At 42.2% G+C, this 23,944-nt stretch overlaps 1 protein-coding gene across 5 annotated transcripts in view; it reads right to left on the bottom strand.

Moving 5' to 3' along the window:
• Positions 1 to 23,944, bottom strand: part of Mtmr10 (myotubularin related protein 10) — a 51,483-nt gene that overhangs the window by 18,576 nt on the left and 8,963 nt on the right. For 4 of the 5 annotated variants that reach the window (NM_001100846.1, XM_039079931.2, XM_039079929.2 and 1 more), the window contains 9 exons: positions 21,804 to 21,940; positions 19,695 to 19,767; positions 18,967 to 19,109; positions 11,589 to 11,679; positions 5,820 to 6,000; positions 2,571 to 2,658; positions 2,400 to 2,488; positions 1,145 to 1,275; positions 111 to 180 (listed from right to left, as the gene is read on the bottom strand). In NM_001100846.1, the coding sequence (NP_001094316.1) occupies positions 111 to 180; positions 1,145 to 1,275; positions 2,400 to 2,488; positions 2,571 to 2,658; positions 5,820 to 6,000; positions 11,589 to 11,679; positions 18,967 to 19,109; positions 19,695 to 19,767; positions 21,804 to 21,940 (1,003 nt within the window). Of the gene's footprint in view, positions 1 to 110; positions 181 to 1,144; positions 1,276 to 2,399; positions 2,489 to 2,570; positions 2,659 to 5,819; positions 6,001 to 9,584; positions 9,731 to 11,588; positions 11,680 to 18,966; positions 19,110 to 19,694; positions 19,768 to 21,803; positions 21,941 to 23,944 lie in introns of those variants that run through there. The other variant, XM_063264488.1, reaches the window with a different exon arrangement.

Here is a 23,944-nt window from a genome sequence, read left to right as displayed (position 1 = left end):
CTACTCTGAGGGATGCCAGCTGAGGGGCTTGTGGCTCATTCTACTAACTTTTACTTCATGTGAGCTGATAATTATTTTTTAAAAACGTTAAAAAAGAAAAGTCAACAAACCTGACATATTCTAACCACCGAGTACTTTCCAGTGAAGACAACCACTTCTCTTCAGTTTCTTCAAAAGGCTCTGCATTACATACAACAATGCTGTTAAGCTTCGCTTTACACAATCGACATCAAAGTAAGCACTACCGACACTTACTATAGCAAGCACTTAGGGACACATGCTTATGATGCTTGGGTTTTCTGGTTTTGTTTTTTGTTTTTTAAAGACAGTGCCTTGCCATGAAGCTCAGACTGGACTTAAAACTCTGGTCCTCTTACTTCACCTTCTCAAATGCTGGGGCCATACACATGGGCCACTGCACCAAAGTGACATGCTACAGTTCTATATTAAAGCAGAAGAAAGCGTTCCCTTGGATCTTGTCTTCTACCCTCTGGCTTTTTCAAGGAAATCCTGGAAAGTCCAGCAAGAGCTAACTCTGTGTCCTGAGGGCTGGTGAGTCCTGGCTCCACAGAAAGTGATGCCTAGACTAGATCCCACGTCCTAGCACTGCTGCCCCAGGTCCCATCTTCCCCATGTCTCTTCACTTCCAGCTGCTAAGGTCTCCTACCCTAATAATGCTAGTCAGCATCCAAGACCTGCCACAGAGCCAGGTCCCCACACCCAGAAGGCACAGGGCCTCTAGTCCAAAGATGCCTTCATGAGACATCCTTCTCAGAGCAAAGTGCAACCATCTAAGTCCAGTAGACAGAGCTCTAAGGTCACACATACAATCCATACTGAGCTGAGCCACTAATCTTGACATCTAAGCTTATGCACTGGAATCTCAGTTATATCTGTCTACTGAGCAAATGCTTCTTTAAGGTAGTCTATATCTTTCATGATTTGGGGGAAGTTTAACAGGTTTGTTTTATTTTCTCTCCAAAACCAAGAGAAGTTTAGACTTCATTTTCTAGGGATTGAGTCTCTCTTTATATGCCTCTACTATATTTTTAAGGGACATCACTTTTCCTGGTTGTTACGACACAATTCTTTATTCCTATTCATATGTTATATAGGCACAAAATAAAAATAAAAATGTCATTACCATTGACACACAGTTGCTTAAGTTTTACAAATGCCGCTTGTATTTCTTGGATATTGGGCAAAGTCTTATCCAAATCTGACTTGTAAACATCACTTCTCTGTGGATGACTTTTAGTTATAGCATTGCAAATCCTAGTAAAGATAAAATCCTTTAGTATCTGTTCATACATTCCTCCCACAGTGGACATTTACATTCAGAATTATTTTATACTTCCTGAGATAATTAGACAATGGTGTCAGCCTATGGGGTCTAGTGAGAGTGACAGGCAGTCATTAAGTGGCCATCACACCTCAATCAAATGGAATGTAAGGTGCCTCAGAAATGAGAGGTAGATGAGGCCAAGTCGGTGGAGGGAAGAGTGTTCACCCCATGAAGGAGGAGCATGAAGAAGGTGACCCAGGAGGGAAGAGCCTTGTTGGGAGAGTGAAAGGACCAGATAACTTTCAGGTGGCTGGAGCACAGGAAATGTGGCATAGAAAGAGAAAGTGACAGCACCAATAACACACATGGAGTGAAGCTGGGGCGGGAGGATGTGTGTTTATAATGGTTCTGAAAAACTGTCAAAATCATGAGGGGTTACAGATAGAGAAAGGGGAGGAAGACAAAGGCATCTGGCTGGGAGACATGGTGGCTAGACCCTGGAGTTCAGTTTTAGATATAAAGTCTAAAGGGCCTTGAAGGGGTCCACACAGAAGACATCAAGCTAGCTAGAGACAATATCAATGTGCTGGTTACTAAAGCCATAGTTGCCAGTGACCTTCTGTAGAAAGGAACACAGATCAAAGGGAGGAAGAGGCATTAGAACCAGCCTGTGGAAGATGCTGTCCCAGCACGGAACAAGGGCAGCAGTTGAGCACCCTGGGCATTGAGAGTTGGTCACTGTAAACTTACAGCTACAAGTGCACCAAAGAGAAGCTTCCTCCTAGTGACAGGGAGGCTCCTGCTGACTTTAGCAGACATTGCCAAATTTGTATGTACAGACCCATTAAAACCATTTTCTAAGCTACTCTGACTTCATAGACCTAAACAAGACACATAAAATTGAAAGAAGCTTAATTTATCCTGAAGTTTCTAAAATGGAAGTCACTGGACTTTCAATGTTGAAGATAAGAGTTTTATCAAACAAAGATAATTTTACTATATTCACTGTTTTCAAAATGATAATCATTGTATATAATATTTGGTGATGCAACTATTTCCACTTAGTAAGAGGCTCACTGCTTTAGTTACATGGACCAACACCCTTCCCAGTTACCTCTGGTCGATCTTCCTCTGCTGCAGCACATCTTTGATGAGAGCCATTCGCACAAGAGCACTGCCGTTGGAATGGCTCCAGCACCAGCACTAGGAGACAAGCAGAATCCTCACTTAACTGGATAGAAACTGTGGACATTAACATCAATGACATCCAACAGAAGTCACTTACTGGCATTCTTCTTCCAACAAAAGAAGGAGAAAAGATCTTCAGGTCTTGGTCTGCTAGTGAACTTGGCACGACAAAGTATTCTGGAAGGCTAGAAGGGAGAGAAACAGGTCGTACCTGAGCCCTGTGCTCATCTAAGTTCACTCTGAACCTCAACTAAGAAAATGCACCACCAGATTGGCCTGCAGGCACACTGTGGGGCATTTTCTTGACTGATGATTGATATGGGAGGACACAGCTCACTGTGGTCAGTACCAGTCCTGGAATGGTCATCCTGGGTGCTATAAGAAAGGCTGAGCAAACATGAGGAGCAAGCCAGCAGCCACATCCATCTATGGCTTTGGCCTCCATTTCTGCCACCTGGGTTCTGCTCTGATGAGTTCCTGTCCTGACTTCCTTTCCCAGGTACTTATAGTCATGGTGTTTAATCACAGCAAGAGTAACCCTAATAAGATACTGCCCATCGCCGATTACAAGATAATAAAAATGGGATTCATATACACAGTAGGATTTCATTCTGTAGCAGGGAAAATGAAATCATGACATTTGCAGAAAAATGGATGGAGCTGGAAATCATTTTGTCAAGTGATATAAGCCAAACATAAAAAGACAAATACTACACTTTTTATGTCAAATCTAGATGTAAATTTATGTTTGCCAAGGTCAGGAAACTAGGAAGAGGAACATGAGGGGAATGGACATGTTAAGGGAGTGGGGAAGAGGGAAAGGTAATGGAACACATACAACACGAAAGCAGAGGTGCGGAAGGAAACCATCAAGATGGGGACAGAAGGACCTGGAGAGGAATGTGGCGGCTGAGGATGAATCAGAACAAAATACAGTGGCACATATGTAAGAAAATGACATTATGAAACCCATTATTTTTAAACTAAAAACTTAATTTCAAGATCTGGGAGACAAGTCAGGCAGCAAAGCTACTGAACTGAAGCTCAAGAACCTGAGTCTGAGCCCCAGAGCCAGGCTGGCATAGGGGCACCTACTTATGATCCCAGGGCTGGGGAGCCAGAGGCAGGTGGGTTCCGGAGCTCACTGGCCAGGCAGTCTCGCCAACCAACCAAGACACCCCATCTCAAAATAAATGGTGTACAAAGTCTGAGGAATGGTACTGGAAGTTGCTGGCCTCCACGTGGACGCATACACCCCACAACAACTGACTTTTTTAAAAGGGAGAGAAAGTCCCGTACTTGAGACACAGTGATATGTTCTATGGCCCTCATCCAGAACGAATCACATTTATCTCCACTTAATGTGCACCCCACTTAGTTGGATGGCACCGAGTTAGTCCCTCTAAGGAGGCACTGATTATCCTGTCTATCTCCGTGTATGTGTGTGATGTGCACGGTACCCATAAAATTAAATTTTGACCATGAGCAAAATACAGAACAATTTAAAGTATTTCCTAGAATGATTATCAAACACACACACTGTCTAGGAAGCATCTTCCTGTGTAAATCCACATCTTGATAGGCTGTGGGGAGAAAAGATGACAGGCAAACAAAACCAAAGCCCTGTGTGGTGGTTTGAACAAGAATGGCCCCCACAAACCCATATGTGAATGTTTAGTCATCAGAGAGTGACACTATTTGAAAAGGATTAGGAGGTGTGGCTTTGTTGGAGAAAGTCTGTCACAGGGGCGTGGGCTTTGAGGTTTCAAAAGCCCACACTACGACCAGTGCTGCTCTCTCTACATCAGATCAGGATGTAGCTCTCAGCTATTGTCCTGTGCCTGCCTACATGCTGCCATGGTCCCCACTGTGATGATAAACTGAACCTCTGGAACTGTAAGCCAGCCCCAATTAAATGCTTTCTCTTGCAGTGAGAGTTGGCTTGGTCATGGTGGCTCGTCACAGCAATGGAATAAGACAGCTCGTGAATCTACAAAGAAGCTCACAGCCCTCGTGTCTTCCTCTTCTGCCCTCTTCACCCAGATACTCACCAGACCACAGTTACTTGTGGGAAAGCTCACTGCCCTTTGAAACACACTCCCCTTTTCTTTCCTCCACACAGCCCAGCAGGCGGACAGAGGCAGGCCTAGCCAGCCAGGCTGTGCCTGCCATGTGCTTCTCAGGACATACAATGGCACATGCAGGAAGAGTGAAAGGCGAAATCCAAAGGAAAGAAAACATGATCCAAAGTACCCTTCCCAGACACGTATACTGAGGAAGTCCCTGGACAGTACTCACCAGTAACATGGCAGCACGATTTCAACCCCAAGAAAGCTGATCATAAACCTATGAAGACTTCAGTGGTCTCAAGGCATTCTCAAAAATTAGTACTAAATTATGTTAACCAAAGAAATAAAAATTCCTAGTCACTTTTAAGAAATTCTAGGCCACCAGCGCACTATTCTAAACTGATTTATCTTGTTTTTTTATTTGAACTATAGTTCATGATACTTGGAGCTGAAGGAGTAAAGTATGACAGAAAGTAGACAGATGGCAGACTTAGGATATAACTAGCAGTAACCATTCATGAGATAACAGACTTAGGCAAACATCCTTCACGGTATGGAAACTACTTGTGTCACTGAAACCATATAAAAAATGGAAATTTACACGAGACAGATTAAACAAACAGATGACCCCTACACTAGACAGATTAAACAGACAGATGACTCTTGAGGTCTGTCAGTCAGTCAGCACCTAAGTAAACACACCGAGACACAGTGACTAAGGGGGGAGACATACAGCAGGCTAGAGACTGGATGGGATGCCCAGAGGACAGAGCACCACATGATGAATTCTTGCAAAAGCACTTAGGCTTGATCCAACTCCTCCTCAAGATGCAGAAGAACATGTTAAAGGACACCACAGAAATAAAATCTGTCAGACCAGAATGTGGGAAACTCCACAGAACAACAATGTAAGTATAATAGAGGTGAGACACATCACTCAAACTCATAGTAAAGCCTTCTTTACAACTTTAAAAGACAGTTGTAAGTAAACTGCAAACACTAACTACTGACACTAATGAAGAGCTGCTGTCGATATTTTTTTAAGTTGCTATGGATGGTGTGCTTATATTAAAAAGGGCTTAACTTTAATTATTTTTATTTTAAACCTTATTTGAAATAGGTATTAACCAAAACTGGCAAGTTTATCAATGGAAGTAGAGTTGGATTATTCTTCACAGAAGTCTTTTCTAGGTGTGTGTGTGTGTGTGTGTGTGTGTGTGTGTGTGTGTGTGTGTGTGTGTGTGTGTGTGTGATGCGTGTGTTAAAATAAGACTTACCAAGTAGATATCATGTAACCTTCATTGATAGAACAAACTCTCCACCCAGAAGCGCCTGTCCTCTTGGTCTCTCTGTCCCAATCTGAGTAAGTTTCGAACAGCGGCGTCCTCTGGCTGCTGGGACTGCCAGCTCCACTCCATACTCCTCCACCTCCTGAGGATACTCCATTAACTTTGTTGGCTGTGGAAAGGCAGTATTATTACTTTGTTGAACTAGTCCCTTCTCGCCCAGTGTTTGCTTGCTGTCTCCAATCACATGTATACCCTTAGGTGTGGCCTTCTGCATCACAAATTCACTTGGTCTTTGTCCACGTTTTACCTCCTGTTCTTCTACTGGCTCTGTCTCCTGCACGCTTGTTTTGAAGCCTTTCCTCCCATCCCACTTGCTGCTGAGGCTGCTGTGCCACACACTGTTCGTTCCTCTACTAGGCACTTCCTTCCACATGAGCAGTGCCTGCTGCCCATGTTTGTCTCCACCGACCGCCCTTACTTTTCAGTTATCTCCCATTCCTACCCATCTATGGAACTAATTTCTGAACCTTGATAGTCTCACTGCTCCAAAATGAGGGGTAAACCTGCCATCTGCTTACTTTCTCCACTAGGGAGTCAGGGTTCGCTGATTCACCCAACCATTTTCAAGTTTTCAAAATATCTTATTTTTCTAGCATCATTTCATCTGCTCACTAAATGATTCTTGGCTCTGTATGATTATTCAACCTGAGAGGCTGACAGAGCTGCTTGTGCACCACTAGAAGCTACGGCTTTGTCCCACAGGATGTGTCAAGAGGAAAGGTCTAGACTTCACTTCTTAGCAAAACATGTGTCCAAAGGCAGGAACATATCTACAACCTGGAGCACCTGAAAAACAGCAGGAGAGGAGCAGTGCCAACCAGCCTGCTATGCCTTGGGTGATGGCATGGCCCCTCTTGGCCCAGTGTCTTACTGCCACAGGTGTAAGTGGCAGCTCCTAAGCTGACAGTCCTCACTAGATGTGTACTACACAGCACTCAATGGTGTTTTCCCACAAAATAAAGCTTCTGTGATATTGGTGTCTCACCCTGACCTTCCTTTTTCAAAAGAAACCTAAACGGCTTCTGTGGAACATAGAGACCCATCACATAGCTGTAGTTTACCACTGTTTACAGCTTTCTTTCCTGTAGCCATGCAGATGCCTAATTACCACAGGAAAATGCTATGCCTCATTCTCAGTGACTAATTAGTAACTCTTGGTAGGAGACAGACATTTCTGAAGAACTTATGATAAACTAAGTCCCGAGAGCAGAAAGGTAAACGTTCTGCTATTATTCTGAAAGCAGCAGCAAGACAGTAGGGGGTGGAAACAGAACTTATAAGCACTGAGTACCTCTGTGCAATAAAGATGCAGAAAGGATGACCAAGAAAGCTGTCCTGCCTTGTCAGCATCTGAACAGAATCCTGAGGGAAACAGCAAGAGTGGCCAGGTAAGGAGGAGGTGGACATGACAAGCGAGACTGGGACAGTGATAGGGCTTCTGGAAATCCACATAATTAGAGCAGGAAAGCCAGACATGGTGGAAGAGTAGCTATAGATTCTATGAGGCCTAGATTTTAGATCTGTGCTACCTGAGAATGGAGTCATTCACCAGTCACAGTGTCCATTTAAATTTAAACAAAAGTGAAAATGAAATAAAAACTAATGCTAATCATCGCCACGCGGAGCTGGTGGGTACCCTACAGGGCCCTGTAGAAGAAGGGACGCTTCCACCACCTGACTGCACGAGTCTAGAGCACCAGGGTCTGGTGTGCTGTTAGGAAGCCTGGCTCTTACCCCTCCATGGCTCCCTTTTTGAGCTGGTGAGTCTGACCTCAAGGATGTGGCAAAGCCGATAATGCTAACCAGCCTGCATCCTCGCACTCCACCCCACGGCAGCACTTTCTGTATGGAACACACATATCGCAGAGAGACTGTGCTGGCTGACTCACAGGCTTTTCAGGTGTCTAATCTAGTATTCTAGAGAACTAAGCAACTTATATTACTAAATGTAAAGGGGAAATCCATATGCCAGTTCAGTAAGTACAGAAAATCTTTTGTTAGGGTCCATTTTTTTAAAAGATGTCTTTTCCATCTTGATAAGGAGTTAACAAGTTTAGCCAGAACCTGCAGCAAACAGCATTAATGTTAAAACCAAGGACAGAGGTGGTGCTGACCTTCCAGCTCTGCTGTTTCTTAGCACTGTAGCACAGACTTTGGCCACTTACCAGGGCAGCCACCACAAACCAAAACAGAGATATAGGCACACTCATCTGGGATAGGGTGGGGGAGAACTTCAGCAGCAAATCTCCAGCTGAGCTCTTGTTTAGCTTTCTGAACTCCTGAGACCACACTGAAGATGCTCTATGGTTTATGAGGTTAGTTCTTTAGGTCTATTTATGAGTATACAGGCTGTTGTGTACATAAAGTGACAGCTCTTTGGGATCCTATGTGTCTGTGCTATCTTGCAGGTTTCCCAACAGCTGGAACTGCACTGTCATTAGCTCTGAGTCTCCTCTGGGGAGAGTTCATTGTGCAGTGGGTGATAATAATAGGGTGGCACAGACTGCAGATTCTACTGCTTCCTAAAAAGCCCAATGGGCCTGCTCTGTCCATGTGATCACAGCAGCAAGCTGGTCCAAGAGAGTCATTTTAGACCTGGAGTTCCTGATGGCTACCTGAGTGAGGTTTTACAACACAGCTCTTCAACAGACTAAATGAACCTAGGCACTAGGCATTCTTGATGCTGGCATTTTCTACGGTATTTTAGAAATCTAGCCTAGAATGATGACATTATTTTAGAGCTTGTATGTAATTGACCCCACTGGCACTCAGTCTCACCTTATGTAACAAGAATGATAGTAAAAACGAAGAGTATATGAAAAGAAAGCCTACCAGTGTGATGGACAGTGGGAATTAGAAGTCACAAAGAAGAGAGAAGGTAACTCAGAATACTGAGGCTGTTCTTAGCGGAAGGCTCTGACCCTGAGAGCCTGTGAGGCAGCCAACCTGGCTCTGTTTCTAGAGGCTCCTCCAGTGAGTCTGCTGCTTTGGCAGCTAGCATTCAAGAGAAAAGATTGATCACATCATCTATAGTCACATGGAGACCTCTAGTTACCAAGTAACAAACTGACAATTCCTGCACTGTTTTAAATAGTTGCATACTGCATATTTTTCAAATAAGCATTTAAAAAAATGCTAAAATGCTACTCCTAGAGGTGATAGATTTCATTACTAAAGGTGCGCACGTTTTAATGGGGCAGCTTTGGAGTGCAGGACATGCTCAGCTGTCTGTTGGAATGGAAGGGTGCTGACACGGAGGCGCACTTCACTTCAGGTCTTCAAGGCTTCTGGCCCAGAAGCAAAATTGGACATCTAGACAGCTTTGGAACAAGGGTGAATCTGCACTTCCTAGAGCACTATCTGCCTAACGACAATCTGACTGATGATGCAGAGCCCTCAGCTTCTGTGAAAATAAGAGGAGGCAGAACCGTGCTCTCCTCACGCTAGCATGCTGCAGTGCTTGTGCACAGTAACGGCTCTGAAGCCTGGCGCTGCCCTGCCCTGTGCCTCAGGCCACTCGCTGAAGTGAGTGTATGGATGGCTACTGATCCTTTCAGAAATGGTTCTTAGTCATCTGATGCTGGACATAAAGAAAACCTCACTACCTAAGACAGTAGGAGACTCTTCTCCAGATAATTGCAGGGGACAACCTCAACTTCAGATCCTATTGATGGAAACACCTTTGTCACCTACCTGCCTGAAAAAGGGGCTTCTTTAGTCCAGCCAATGAGTCAAGGTGCCATCCAGAGGGTAACTGAGCCTCTTTCACTCACAAATTAGTGAACTGTGACTGCAGTGTATGCAAATTTCAGGCTTCTTTGATCTTAGGGATGCAGTTTATGCTTCTGTAACAGCACGGAAGGATATTAAAGCGTGTTACCCTCGGAGGAAGCTGAGTAACACTGTGGCCAGAACTGTGCTTAGGAAGGATTTGCTGAAGGAGAAGTTAGAAAGGATGAACTATTAAAAAGTACACCTGAATAATTTAAGTAATTATCAATCAGCCAGTTACAAGAAAATAAGAGGGACTAGTTTATATAAGAAAACATGAAGCACATCAAATTTTATAGACTGGAGATGTCCACAAGAAATGAAGGAGGTAGGACTCAAAAGTAACTTCGGCAGGCACCGGGTTACCAACTGCATGGCTGTACCTGGACAGCCAGCCCAAGCTGTCATGTTTTTATAAAAGTTATAACCTAGCCACCGAATCATTGCTATCAGAAAAGTAGTGTGAAGAAGTAGGCTGTTTCAAAAGAGCAGCTAGTGTGGAGCTTTCCACAGTCAGTCTTGAAAGCCTGCTTCAGTTTGTTTGTGGCACAGCCTACTTATAAAGAGCTTGGTGATTACTGCTCCGGGGCTGACTGTCAAGGACTTATGTTTGGTTTTTAGATAGGAAGTGAATTTACATAAAATATCAACTTCAAAAAATAACTGTTGTTCAAGCCTAAGCTATAATTCCTATACATATGGATAAGACAAATTAAGCCACAAATGCTGTGGTATCTGGTTTCTGTGAAGCACAAAATGAAAGCTGTTCAGAGACATTATTTCATGTGTCCCCCTAGAGTGTGACAAGTGATGAAGATGTACTTGAAGCATCTGTGTCCCAAGTGCTAACACCACGTTTCAATGCAACACCACCACAGTGAATCTGCAAAATGCCTGCATCGTAAGCTATTTAAATCACTACCATGTATTATGAGGTAAGAGATACAAAAGTTCAGTACAATTAATAATCTATAAACCCCAGACCAGTGGTTCTTAACCTTCCTAATACTGTGACCCATTAATACAATTCCTCATGTTGTGGTGACCCCAAACCATAAAACTATTTTCATTGCCACTTCATAACTGAAATTCACTACTGTTATGAATATAAATAATTTTGGAGGTAGAAGTTTGCCACTGGGGTTGCAGACCACAGGTTGAGAACCATTGATCTAGGCCATGTTGGGGTAAAAAGACCTTTGATTAATTTTCTTTCTTGAACACTGGTGGAATGTGTGCTTCAGGCAGCTGTCACTGTGCAGTCACTAACCTACCAGGGGACTAACAGGAGATGCCGCATCTCTAGGAATTATATTATTTAGAAATACTATTTAAAAATGTAATTACATGACTCAATCTAATTTTCTTGATAATGTCATGGCTAACACAGATATGTGGAGAAAACCATTTCGTTGCCTCAGAAGTGCCCAGTTACCTCAGAAGTGCCCAGTTACCCCAGAAGTGCCCAGTTACCTCAGAATGCATCTAGTTTTTGCTCATCTTCCTTCCATTGGTCTTACTCAGAACAGAAAGTCAGAATTTTGGAAATCTTAACATTCTCTAAAAGGGTTTAACTATTTTAGCTTTTTTATAAAAAATCATATTTGCCAGAAATTGTGTGGTTTTCAACTATCTTTGGGTTTTCTGCCAGTTTTAAAATTCAAGCTATGGAATAAAAATAGCAGAAATATTGAGCATAAAACACAAATTGCCTTCAGGTAAAATAGGTGCTTCCACTCCTGCAAACTGGTGCTCACGCTGCCTGATCATTCCTCAACAAACACTGAGAACGGCTCTTTTATGCACTGCGTTTATTTCTCAGCAGCTACAATGTAATAAATCTACACTCACGAAAACACTAACAAATACAGGAATAAAATGGACACATGTAAAGTTAATCACAATACTTAGTATTTTCATATTTACCTGAATTGTGGTATTTTTTCCCAACATATTCAAATGCAAAGAGTAGCTGCAGGTCTGTTGGCTGGGAATAATGAGCTATTGCAAGGCATACCTAGGAAAAATTCTACATTTAGAATTTGAATTTAACAAACTTACTTAAAGTACAATAAGGCCTTGGTCACTGGGAGAGTCATCCAGGGGCAGTAATGACAGATACTATTTACATGCTTTTCTGTTGACCTAGAATATGAATGAGCTACTTAAGCCAAGTATCTCGTTCATTGTTCTGTCCCCTAGACAATCTTTAACTGGTATGTGGTAAGCATTCAGTATTTGCTGAGCTCCATTTTAAGTGGAATAACTTTACCCAGTAACTAAAACTTGAAGGCTAAAGAAGCATTCTCCAAACTGACAGCAACATCACATCCACTCGACAACAACAAATCCCAAGTGGACTGTAAAACCTAAAGCTAGCAACATCTAAACCTACAGAGATAAAAGACCGGCTGTCAGAGAAGCACAGTGACAAAGCGTTCAAGTGGAAGCGATTGAGACTGGAAAAGCATGGCCTAGCAACCAGCACACCACGGTGTAAGTCATAGCTCTAGTAAGCACTTGCTAGGACTTGTGTGAACGCTCTCCTTTCGCAGAGCCTTGCTCTCCTAGTCTCTGAAATGATGGAAACACCTGTGCGGTTTTAAGGACTAACAACTGAGCGTGCCTTGCCTCAAAAGAACGCTGTATACCGAAGTGCTATTATTCTTGAAAACTACTGGATAGAATGAAAGACAGTACCCCACGCTTAAAAGCCATGAATGAGACTAAGAAAGAAGCCATTCCCACGTGAATAAAGAGGGAAAAGAAGTTTGAGACATGTGCAGAGCAAGAAGGGTAGATGGCCTTTCTTAAAGTGGTTGTTTCTGACTTAGATGTGAAGCACTAGACTAGAATGATATACTTTTGACAATGAGCAAGCAAGGAAAGTTAGCTGTTAGCTCCTTTCTTATTAATGGTGTCTGGAATGAGTTGGTGCAAATTCTATTAACCATTTTTTTCTGTCAGCTTGTTGCTTAAACTGTATTTTAAAGCATCTTCCAGATAATAACATTTCCTGTAATAAAAAATTAAATCATATAACCAAGGAGACAGAACTTATCATTAGATTTTTTTTTTTTTCTGGAGCTGGGGACCGAACCCAGGGCCTTGCGCTCGCTAGGCGAGCGCTCTACCGCTGAGCTAAATCCCCAACCCCTTTCTCATTAGATTTTTAACTAAAGGAAAAGCTCCCTAAAACATTTCCTGCCTTGATTTCTTAGTAGCTAACCACAGAGCATCCTGTAAGGACCCACTTAGAATTTTATAAGACTACCTACTACCTATATTCATTCCTCTTTGCAATCCTATTCTGTCCATCGACCTGTGTTGTGTCATGTTAGCTGTCATTAACTAGGAGACGAGACTCTAGACATGCCCTGATGGCTAACAGATGTGGGAAGGTCCATCCTAACTGTGGCAGAGTCACTCCCTAGGCAGGGGTCCTGGAACTGTGCAGGTGCAGAAGCAGGCTTCTCTGCTCTTGTTACTATGGTAGGATGTCACCTGATGCTTGCTTCCAGCTCCTGATAACTTGACTTTCCTGCCATGACAGACTGACCCAGAACTGTGAGCCAAATAATCCCTTTCCCCCTTAAGTTGCTTTGGTCACAGGAGTTTATCTCAGCAACAGGAGGAGAAACTAAGACAGTCCTCCTTGAAGGACTTCTAGCAGCAAAACTTCTGCATCTATGCCCATGACAGAGTCTGCCTCCCTTCCCAGTCCTCTGGGCACCCAGTTTCATATACAAACCTACTGCACTTCTCACTATGAAGCTTTCGTGATGGCTCTATTTACCAGCCAGGTGTATCTTATGGTGCCTCTATAGACTTCTCTGAATTCTAGAAATTTATATTTAAGTATTGTCTTCTAAAATGTGTTTTTGGCTAATTATTTGGCTATCTTAGCAATTTGCTCAGTAAACTTGGTTTCTATGTATTTGCATAGCTGTCTTCACAAGAAAACTTCAAGGTTCCCTTAGTCACCTATGGTCAGTGTGCATCATTCTGTCCGCTCCTCTGTATGCTCATTGCTCCTCTCAGCTGGTCATACTTATAAACAGCCATGTCTAGTAAATATGATTCTTACCATACTTTCCTGGTTGGAGCCCAAGAAGCCAAAACTTGTGCATGCTGTAGCATCACCTGTGACTTTCTAGACAGGTACTGTGTCTAGTGATGACAACACTGAACATGACAGTAGACAGATCAGTGACTGGGATAGCCATGAAGGGGTCACCCTCCCACCACTAACTAGTCTCCTGTTTGTTCTAAAAAAAATTAGAAAGCTGCATATGCCCAATACACAGAACAAATTCACAGATCACTAATGGTGGAACAAATGTTTATGAAGCACAAGAGCATAAAACCTGTGTGCAAAGCAAAAGCCAGCATGGCCTGTTTCTAAGGCTCCTTTGAGTTATCCAGTGGCACACTAGCTTAGGAAGCAGGTTTGTCATGTAGCATGCACACTTAAAGACAATAAATAATATTGTGAAATTGAAAATCGGCTCAGAGACTTCCATGACAGCTGCTTTTCTGATAAGGCCAAAGTGGGTTTGCAGTTGAGAAGCGTGATGACAAGCAGGCATAGATTACTGTCTGCCACAGGTATATGCACACTTGCCTATCTAGAGGACAGTCATGATGCAAAGAAGAGAGGACGTCAGATGTATGTCACTTGGCACTTTTCCCAACACACTGTTTAAAAGCCTATGCCTGAAGTCCTAGCTTCTACTGGTAAGGGACTCTGAAAGGCCTCATAAGATCTCATTTGCATGTAAAGTTATTCTTATATAAATATTCCCTAATTAATACTTTTTAAAGGAAAACCCCATGGTTGACTTCAATTGAAGCAGAGCACTGGAGACATCAATGTAGGAGATGATTAACCTTCAGCCCTATCACATTTGCAAACAAACTAAGCTCCCTATATTCCTGTGGCTTAGTGCCAAGGAGTGTCAGGTTTCAGGCAAAAATGACAGCCAGTCAGGTGTCCTCACACCTGCAATCCCATCAGCATTTTGAAAACTGAGACAGCATTACCACTTTAAGGCCAACCAAGGCTACAGAGTGAGACTGACTTGGGAAGCCTGGGCCAGTGGAGTAGGCTAGTTCACACAATGCTTGCTGCTCAGACATAAAGCCCAGGGTTTGATCTCCCAAACTACAGCAAGAGAGGAGGCCACTTGTCACAGAGGTGGGGAAGGGAAGACAGGCAAGCCCTTGAGTCTCACTGGCCAGCCAGCCTAGTCTGCTACTTGGCAAGCTCTAGGCCTGTGTCATAAACAAGGAGTTGGCTCCTAAGGTTGACCTTTGGCCTACACAAACAAAGAGCAATACTGACCGCTGTAGTCTTTTGTTTTGATTTTTGGTTTTAAAGAGTTCATTATGTAGCTCAGGTTGCCTTTAGATTAAGTACTTTTCTGTCTCAGCCTTCTAAATGCTGCTGTACAGGACTATGCTGGCTGGCTCTCCAACGCTGTTCCCCCTTTGCTGTTTTTGTTTGTTTGTTAATTGCATGTGTGCGTATGCGCCTGCCATGCTCACACAGACCAGAGGACAGCATGAGATCCTCTAGAGCTGGTGTTATAGAGTTAGGAGCTTGCCTCATGGTCCTCAGAGGTGAACTCAGGCACTCTGTGAGGGCAGAGGGACATTTTAACTGCTGAGCCATCTCTCCAGCCCCTCTCTTTAACTAGATGAACGAAATTAATTTGCAACTGAGAATAAAATAGAGACATTAGATATTTAACTCAATTACCATTCATCCATTTATCTATGTATTTTTAAAGTTATAAATCATTAAAGATAATCTTAGATATTTTAATTAAAAATCCCTTTTTTTATACCTCAGTTTTGAGCAAACTTATATTCAAAGGAAATGGTGGTTCAAAGCTGCTATGAGGAAAATGTCAAATTATATATCATCACACTCCTTTCTTTGAATAGACCTTCACCAAACATCATTATTTCCCATGAGAGCACAAGGATAGGAAAGATGAATAGAACTATGATATAATTGCACAAACTAACCTAATTTAGTCATGATACAATTGACAGAGCCAGTTAGACAGTCAGCCAGTATTAGAGCAACTTTTTACAAAACGTGAACCAGTGAGTCAATATTCTGAGCCTTCTCATTTCAAACAAAAAGCAGAAACACTTTCAGTGTTTCAGAAATAATCCGTGGTTCTCGTATCACAGAATGCCAGTGTGCATCTGATCCCGTTAAAAGAACTTAACAAAAGCCAAAGCATTCCCATAGGGAACTCAACGTTAAAGATTCCAGGAGGCAAATAACCTGAGCCTTCACTTCCCCAGTGACGCTCACTGCATTCTGACTTTAGAGACGGTATCGCTGCACTGCTTACCTAGCCCTGAACTCTGGCTGTGGTCAGGTAATCCTGCTTCAGCCTGTCATTGGGACAGTGGATACACACAGTCATGCCCAGGTGAAAAATGCAGGGTTCCTTGTTTTTCAGAGGTAGGATGTCAGCTTGTAACATAGGCTGACCTTGAACTGAAGAGCAACTGGCTTCATGCTACCAAGTAACTGGGACTACAGGTATATGCCATGGTGTCCGCTTCCTCTGAATTGACCCACAAACTGGCTGGCTGTCTAACTGGCTCTGTCAATTGTATCATGACTAAATTAGGTTAGTTTGTGCAACTGTATCATACTTCTATTCATCTTTCCTATCCTTGTGCTCTCATGGGAAACAATGATGTTTGGTGAGGGTCTATCCAAAGAAGAGTTTGATGATATATAATTTGACATTTTCCTTCACTTGAGATTAAAAAACAAGGGCTGGAGAGATGGCTCAGTGGTAAAAAGCACTGGCTGTTCTTGCAGAGGACCCAGGTTTGATTCCATTCACCACATGGCAGTTCACAACCATCTGTAACTCCAGTTTCAGGGTCCAACGCTCTCTTCCACCCTCTGAGGTACCAGGAACACATGTAGTACACAGACAAATATGCAGGAAAAACACTCTACACATAAAAGTAAAATTTAAAAACCTAGTAAGCTCTGATACCCACACAACTCTATATTCAGAACATGTAAACCAGATTAAATCCTCTGTCTCCACCCCCTGCTTCCCTTCTTTCCTTCATTTCTCTCATCTCTGCACAGCAGACAAGGAATCTATCTCTCCAGCCTCAGGTAAGACTTTTTTTTTTTTTAACAACACTGGCAAAGGATTTTGTTAGAAGCTAGACTGAGAAAGGACATATGAAGTCCTGGACTGTTTTGGGTGGATGGATACCCTGAACTTAGAAGCGCTTCCTCGGCTTGTTCACCAGTGACTGCCCATGGATACAGTGCATCTTTCATGCTGTGACTGTCCCTTCACACTCACCCATTCCTGTCCATCTTGACTGGACTTGCTTTAGGGAAGCAAGCTACAGCCTTCCCTTCTTTCCTAGCTTGAAAATCTAGCACACTGTGAAGGAGCTATTTGCTCCCCCACCTCCCCCCACGCTCCCCAGCTACACACACACACACACACACACACACACACACACACACACACACACACACACACACAGAGTGCTGGATAGTTTTATGTCAATGACACAAGCTAAAGTCATCTGAGAGGACAGAGCCTCAATTAAGAAAATACTTTCATAAGATCAGCTTGTAGGAAAGCCTATAGGGTACTTTCCTAATTAGTGGTTGATGGGGGAAGGCCCAGTCCATTGTGGTTAGGGTAATCCTGGACTGGTGATCCTGTGCTCTATAAGAAACCATAACCAACAGGTACTCTAGAACAACCCAAATAATTCTAAGAGTGGGAGTGCTTTAAACTCTCTGAAAGAAAATTAGGCCATGTCTCTGGATTTCTAGGTGAAACACTCTACTTGACGTCATGAGTCCTGTGGTAATCCTACTCTCAACAAGGTACACATTGTGGTGATGGAGTTTTCATTGCTTCTAGCTTCTGTGGTCAATGAAAATGTGAGCATGTATTTAAGTTGAGAAAGTGACTTGGCTAAATATTTTACATGCAGTGTTCTACTTAATCAGTCCTAAAGTCTTTCTACATAAGAACAGGCACACTGAATGTAAAATGCCAAAGTCACAAACAGCATAATCCAACCACGGAGAAGACTCTTAAAGTTACCAAGCCATCATAATAGATGGCTATGCTGACTCTGGATAAAAACAATGCTCAGACCCACTGCTGTCACTTAGGTCATAGTACCAGCAGTCATCCAGCCATTCTTAGCAAGCTCATGCCTGCATTCCACAAATCTACCATCTCCTCATCAAAGGCTATGAAGAAGGCAGCCAGCTGCCTTGAGATATTTCTGACAGCCTTCACTGGCAACAACAGGAGTTTTCCTGCTTTCTACTGAACGTGGAAAACAGATGCACCCATGGTAAGCTAGCTTCAGTCCTCGTCAATCAGGAAGGACACTGCTGCTCTGTTCCTGCTGCAGAGGGATTTTCTTAGCTTTCTATGTCTTCTGCATCAGACTAAACAGAGGGGCAGGTGGTCTACCAGCTTCATTCTACTGGCAAAGCTAAAACAAGGAAGCAAAGAAATGGTTTCCGCTCTGGACTTTTACTCCATGAATAAATATGAAACATCCCCCAGAAATCAAGGGGAAATTCATCAATTAAAAAGTATCTGGCTTTGAGCTGCCCCTTCAGCACTTATTTCAAATTAATTCATTAAGGCTTCTTTAAAGCACTAATAACCATTAGCCCCTCCTATAGCTACCTATTTACACAATTCTTATGTAGTCTGCTTTTTACTCTGTTCACAAAATTCTCTAAACCTAAAATAAAAGCCTCACTAATTGCAATGATAGTAGATCTCCAACTTTTCAATTTTTTTTTTAAGAAAGGACTTGGCTGGTCATAAAGGAGAAAATATACTCATGTCTATATGAGTCTCTAATATTTTAACAGCTGATAAGAAGAGTACCCAGATTAAAGTAGCTATGAACTTATACAGGAAAATAGTCCCTTTAATATGTTTGACTTCAGTTTTACTTGAAGAGATAGCTAATGATAGCTCTCCCTATGAAAAAGCCTAAGCAGTTAAGAAATGCACGCAGGGCCGGGAGAGGCTTCAGCAGGTAAGGATGCTTCTAGCTTCGCTCAACTTGAGTTCTATCCTTAGGACTCACGTGGTAAAAAGAAAGCCCATCTACAGTAATTGGCCCTCTGACAGCCACATGTTCACATGTATGTATATTCACAACAAATACATGAAATGAAAAATATTTATATTAAACTATCACTGACTAAAAATGGCAAAGTATAGAATTCGATAAAGCTTAACAGCATTACCTTCTTAGCACTTTCAGGACCCGACTCATCAAAGCGAAATCTGACAATTCGGAAATCTTTACAATAAATAATTAATTCTGTTGGATTGAATTTCAGCTTCTGGTTGGGACCTAGGACTTTCTGTTTCCTCTTGTGGTCATTCACTGAAGAAGAAGTAAAGTGACAAGGTTCTTGTTAGCATTTTTAGCAGCTTCCCAGCAGAGATGAGTACTGAACCATGGCTGCTGGAGCAGACCCCATTGCTGGGCTCCTGCCTTTTCACAGCCGCCTGTGGCTCCTAGAACTTTGGGAAGCTGGCTCTAACTTTGATATTGGAGATATTTTAGAGTCTTTAGGTTGAGATAGTTAATGATTTAATTTTTAACTAAAAAGAGAACAATTTGTAAACTTAAAAAACTATCTCCATTTTACAAGAATTCCTTGACTTCTAAGTTGAGTTCTTGGGACTTAAAAAGGACTATATATAAAAATACATCTATAGAAATAAAACTCCAACTCAAATATTTGAGACTATGGCTCTTTAAGGAATACTTTTGGATTTCAATCAACTTTTAGAGACCCGTTCCATTTTATGAAATTATCTCACTATGCTTCCCAGGCTAGCCTTGAGCCTTGGAACTCAAGTGATCTTCTGCCTCAGCTTCCCAAGTAGCTAAGGCTATCCTATATGCGTAGCTATCACACACAGCTTCAACTTTTAGAGAGAGCACATGCAGAATACTACATACCTGTGACAATCTGTTCAATACAAGTCAAAGGGACATCATGCTCTCCAAGGAGAAGGTTTCTGTAATGGAATTTCTGAAATAAAAAATGATATTCATATGAATTCTTTTCTCGATGACATCAAAATGAGAATAAGAAGCCTTATGTTTAATGTGATAAGGAATTCAGTATATCATTGCCTGGGCAGCAAGGACCGTCCACAGGAAAAGGTGTCCGGTGGGTGGCACAGGTGGACGGCACAGGTCAGCTGGAAGCAGACAGAGGTATGTGCTGTGATTGTTGAGACAGGTTGTACCTGGCATCCCAGGACGGTTTTTAACTCCTCAGAACTCTTCAGCCTCAGTTGCCTGAGTGCTAGGATTATAGGTACACATCACCATACCTAGCTCCCACACTTCCAATCTAAGGAAGGAAATTAAAATATATACCACAATGCTACTACAATACCTGAGAGATGTAATTAGTTTATAGGCAAACAAGTGCAGACCTAGTTTTAGATGAATCTGTCATAAAATAATGAAAGAAGGGGGCTCGTAGGTCATTAGATTTTAAAAAGTAAAATCATATTTGACTTTTATGATACAGAGTTAGTGTGGGAAATGATTTCCTAGAACATAATGACCACTATTTAAAAAAAAAAAAGATTTGTTTTGTCTTGAGATAGGATCTTGCTCCAGTTCACCTTAAAACTGATTCTCCTGCCTCAGTGTTCCAAGGACAATAGCCTTAGGAAAAGCTTTGGGGCTGGGACTGTAGGTAGAAGTCCTGGGTTTTATTCTAAGCAACACATAATATTCTGGCACAGTGGAACACATCTGTAATTCCAGGATTCAGGAGGTGGGGCAAAGGGATCAGAAGTTCAAGGTCATTCCAACTACACAGAGTGTGAAGACAGCCTGGGGTGTATGAGAGCCTGTGAGAAAGTGAGAAGGGGGCAGAGAGAAAGCAGGAAAGAAGGCTTTAGTGAGTGGGAGCTCACTGTTTTACTCCTCCTAGCAAATACTTCCTGACCATTTTCAAACTGAAACCTTAACTGTTGACAGTACAGCTCTGGTTCATCACCGGTCCTGGATTTAAGCTACTCCAAGACTAGGTTTCCCCTGCTCACTGAATGAATTCTGTGGCCAGAGATTCTTCAATGAAGCCAAAAGCAAAGGGAAAACTCACATCCACATTAGATAAGCTAGTATCCCTGCATGCCACAAATTGTTAATGCCTTAAATTTAGTCTAAATATAATTCAAGAGATTAACACATAGATGAATATACAGAAAATATTGAAGAATTAGTGAATAACTACATGAAATAAAATACATACAAAGCACTCAAAGAAAAGCTTGGTTATTAGACATTTTATCAATTTTTTCACTCTTATACACTAGAAAGTAGAACTTAAATTTCTGGAAAAAAAGAGCTAATTAGTTAAAAAAAACAAGCAAACAAATAAATCAGTAAAATGTTCACCATTTATAATATCATATGCCAAATAAGTAAGTTTTTCTCATGATTAGTCAAAGAGAATATTTTTAAATGCATTTCTAAAAATGAAGAGAAAAAAACCTCCCCTATTGAAAAAGACATACCCAGTAATCCCAGAGGGTAAATAAAGCAAAGTGACTTAAAGTCGCACTAAGTTTAATGTGAGGTATAATCATGTACTTGGGAAGCAGAGGCAGGAAGATCAAGAGTTCAAAGGCAGCCTGAACCGTACAGGGAGATTCTGTAAAGTGGAGATATAGTCCAATAGCAGAGTATGTAGAAAGACCCTAGTCTAGTCTCTAAGATTACACCAAAGGATCAAACCAACGATCACAAAACCCACTCTCTCTATTCCTCAAGCAAAGGTGTGACATTCTCCTTCACTAATTTTGATTTTTAAATTATTTGTATTAGTTCTTTAAGGTTTTATGAATGTATTTTGTTCATAGTCCTCCCTCCCTCAACTCCTCCCAGATCCATCACCCCTTGCCTACCCACACAGATAAGTCTATCAACTCCACTATTTATAAAGTATGTCTCCAACATTCAGGACTTTTGATCTTTTATTTAGATGATGGTATATTCTAATTACAGTTAAAGCCCTAACATAATTAAACAGTATATAGTAAATACCTGTAATGGCATTGGGTCATCTGTAATAAAGGAAATTTTGAAGTTACTGCATATCAACTTTCCCCATAAATCATACTGGCTCGTGTCTGTTGCAATGCATTTTCTCACAAAATTGACTTCATTTACAACAATTTCTCCTAAAAAGAAAAAAAAAATCACAGTAAGCCAAACAATACACGACAATCCCCAAACCCCTTTGTGACCTTGTTGGAGGCCTTCATGGCTGCTGGTGGCTGCAAGAATGACTGTGAAGAGGAGCTGTCACAGGCTGCTGGCATTGGTCGGCACTGGGGTATGTACAGAATGAGGCCCAAAAAGCTTTGGGGTCTGAGCCAACAGAACCAGTAAGGTGGCCTCAGCTGATCTGCTGTCTCTAGTTAGCTAGCCTCAAGGCATTCCTGAGACATTTGTGATGGATATCTGGGTTTATTAAGATGTGACACCACTAACACTCATGTCTTTGATCATTTTTTAAGGGATGAGAACCAGCACCCAGTTTTATCTGCTCTAAAGTACACTTCACGAGACCTTTGCGCTCAAACTGTACAGAGTAAACAATACAACTTCAAAATCCAGCTTGAGTTAAAAGGAAAGACTGGAAAAACAAATATTAGAAACCCCAGCAAGAGCTCTCACATGCCTTGGAAAGGAGTAATTTCTCAAAGGGCATTTAGGACGTGATGATCATTTTAAGATTTACAACACAATTAGACAAGGCACGTTTTAAGCTCTCAGCCTCTTTGGTCACTAGCAGAAAGCCAGGATACAATCTGCTTTGCACTTTCTCTTATCAGAAATCCGTTCTCATAGTGATGCCCAGAACCTGTTTCCTGACAATCCCCAAACACCTCATTCATGAAGAATGGAGCTTTAGTCTCAAAACAGCCCTCTCCAACAAAAATGTTAACAAATTGTGTTAACAATAAATTTTACTCAAAGCTCTTAAAAATTCATAAGGCTAATTTTAAGAACAGCCACTAATATTTACTTGAGGATTTAATTCATACACTCATGTCAAATTCCTGGCTCAAATCACTTGAGAAAATTTCCACCCTGAATACAAGCTTCTTTCACATGGCTTAAGCCCTGAATGCCAAGTCCTGCTCAGCTGTCTTCCTCACCCTCCCGCTGCGGCCACAATGGCCTTCTATGAACCCCTTTTGTATCCCACAGTGCTTCCATCTATGGGTCTTTGAACACACTCCTGTCTTGGAAGAGTCTTTCAGACAGTGACTGTGCTAAAGAATGCCTTAAAATAAATCTCCCTGCCTAGATTAACCCTCCCAATCACAGCACTATACACTCACGTTCACTTTTTAAGTTCATGCTTGCTTCAGTCAGGATTAGATAACCAATGGTGGCAGAAAAGAGACATTTTGTTGAAACTGCAGGGCATACAACAGTATCTAATACATGTTAGTGACTGTTAAGAAAGTGCTGAACACATGAAACTCAAGAAGGATGACCAAAATGCGGATGCTTCACTCCTTCTTTAAAAGGGGAACAAGAATACCCTTAGGAGGGGATAGGGAAGCAAAGTTCAGAACAGAGACTGAAGGAACACCCATTCAGAGCCTGCCCCACATGTGGCCCATGCATATACAGCCACCCAATTAGACAAGATGGATGAAGCAAAGAAGTGCAGGCCGACAGGAGCCGGATATAGATCGCTCCTGAGAGACACAGTCAGAATACGGCAAATACAGAGGCGAATGCCAGCAGCAAACCACTGAACTGAGAACGGGACCCCCATTGAAGGAATCAGAGAAAGAACTGGAAGAGCTTGAAGGGGCTCGAGACCCCTTATGAACAACAATGCCAACCAACCAGAGCTTCCAGGGACTAAGCCACTACCTAAAGACTATACATGGACTGACCCTGGACTCTGACCTCATAGGTAGCAATTAATATCCTAGTAAGAGCACCAGTGGAAGGGGAAGCCCTGGGTCCTGCTAAGACTGAACCCTCAGTGAACGTGATTGTTGGGGGAGGGCGGTCGATAATGGGGGGAGGGTGGGGAGGGGAATACCCATATAGAAGGGAAGGGCGAGGGGTTAGGGGGATGTTGGCATGGAAACAGGGAAAGGGAATAACAGTCGAAATATAAATAAGAAATACTCAAGTTAATAAAGATGGGGAAA

Source organism: Rattus norvegicus, chromosome 1, assembly GCF_036323735.1.
Source record: "Rattus norvegicus strain BN/NHsdMcwi chromosome 1, GRCr8, whole genome shotgun sequence".
Taxonomy (NCBI): Eukaryota; Metazoa; Chordata; class Mammalia; order Rodentia; family Muridae; genus Rattus; species Rattus norvegicus.
The sequence above is the reverse complement of the archived record's forward strand: the minus strand, read 5'-3'. Positions and strand labels throughout refer to the sequence as shown.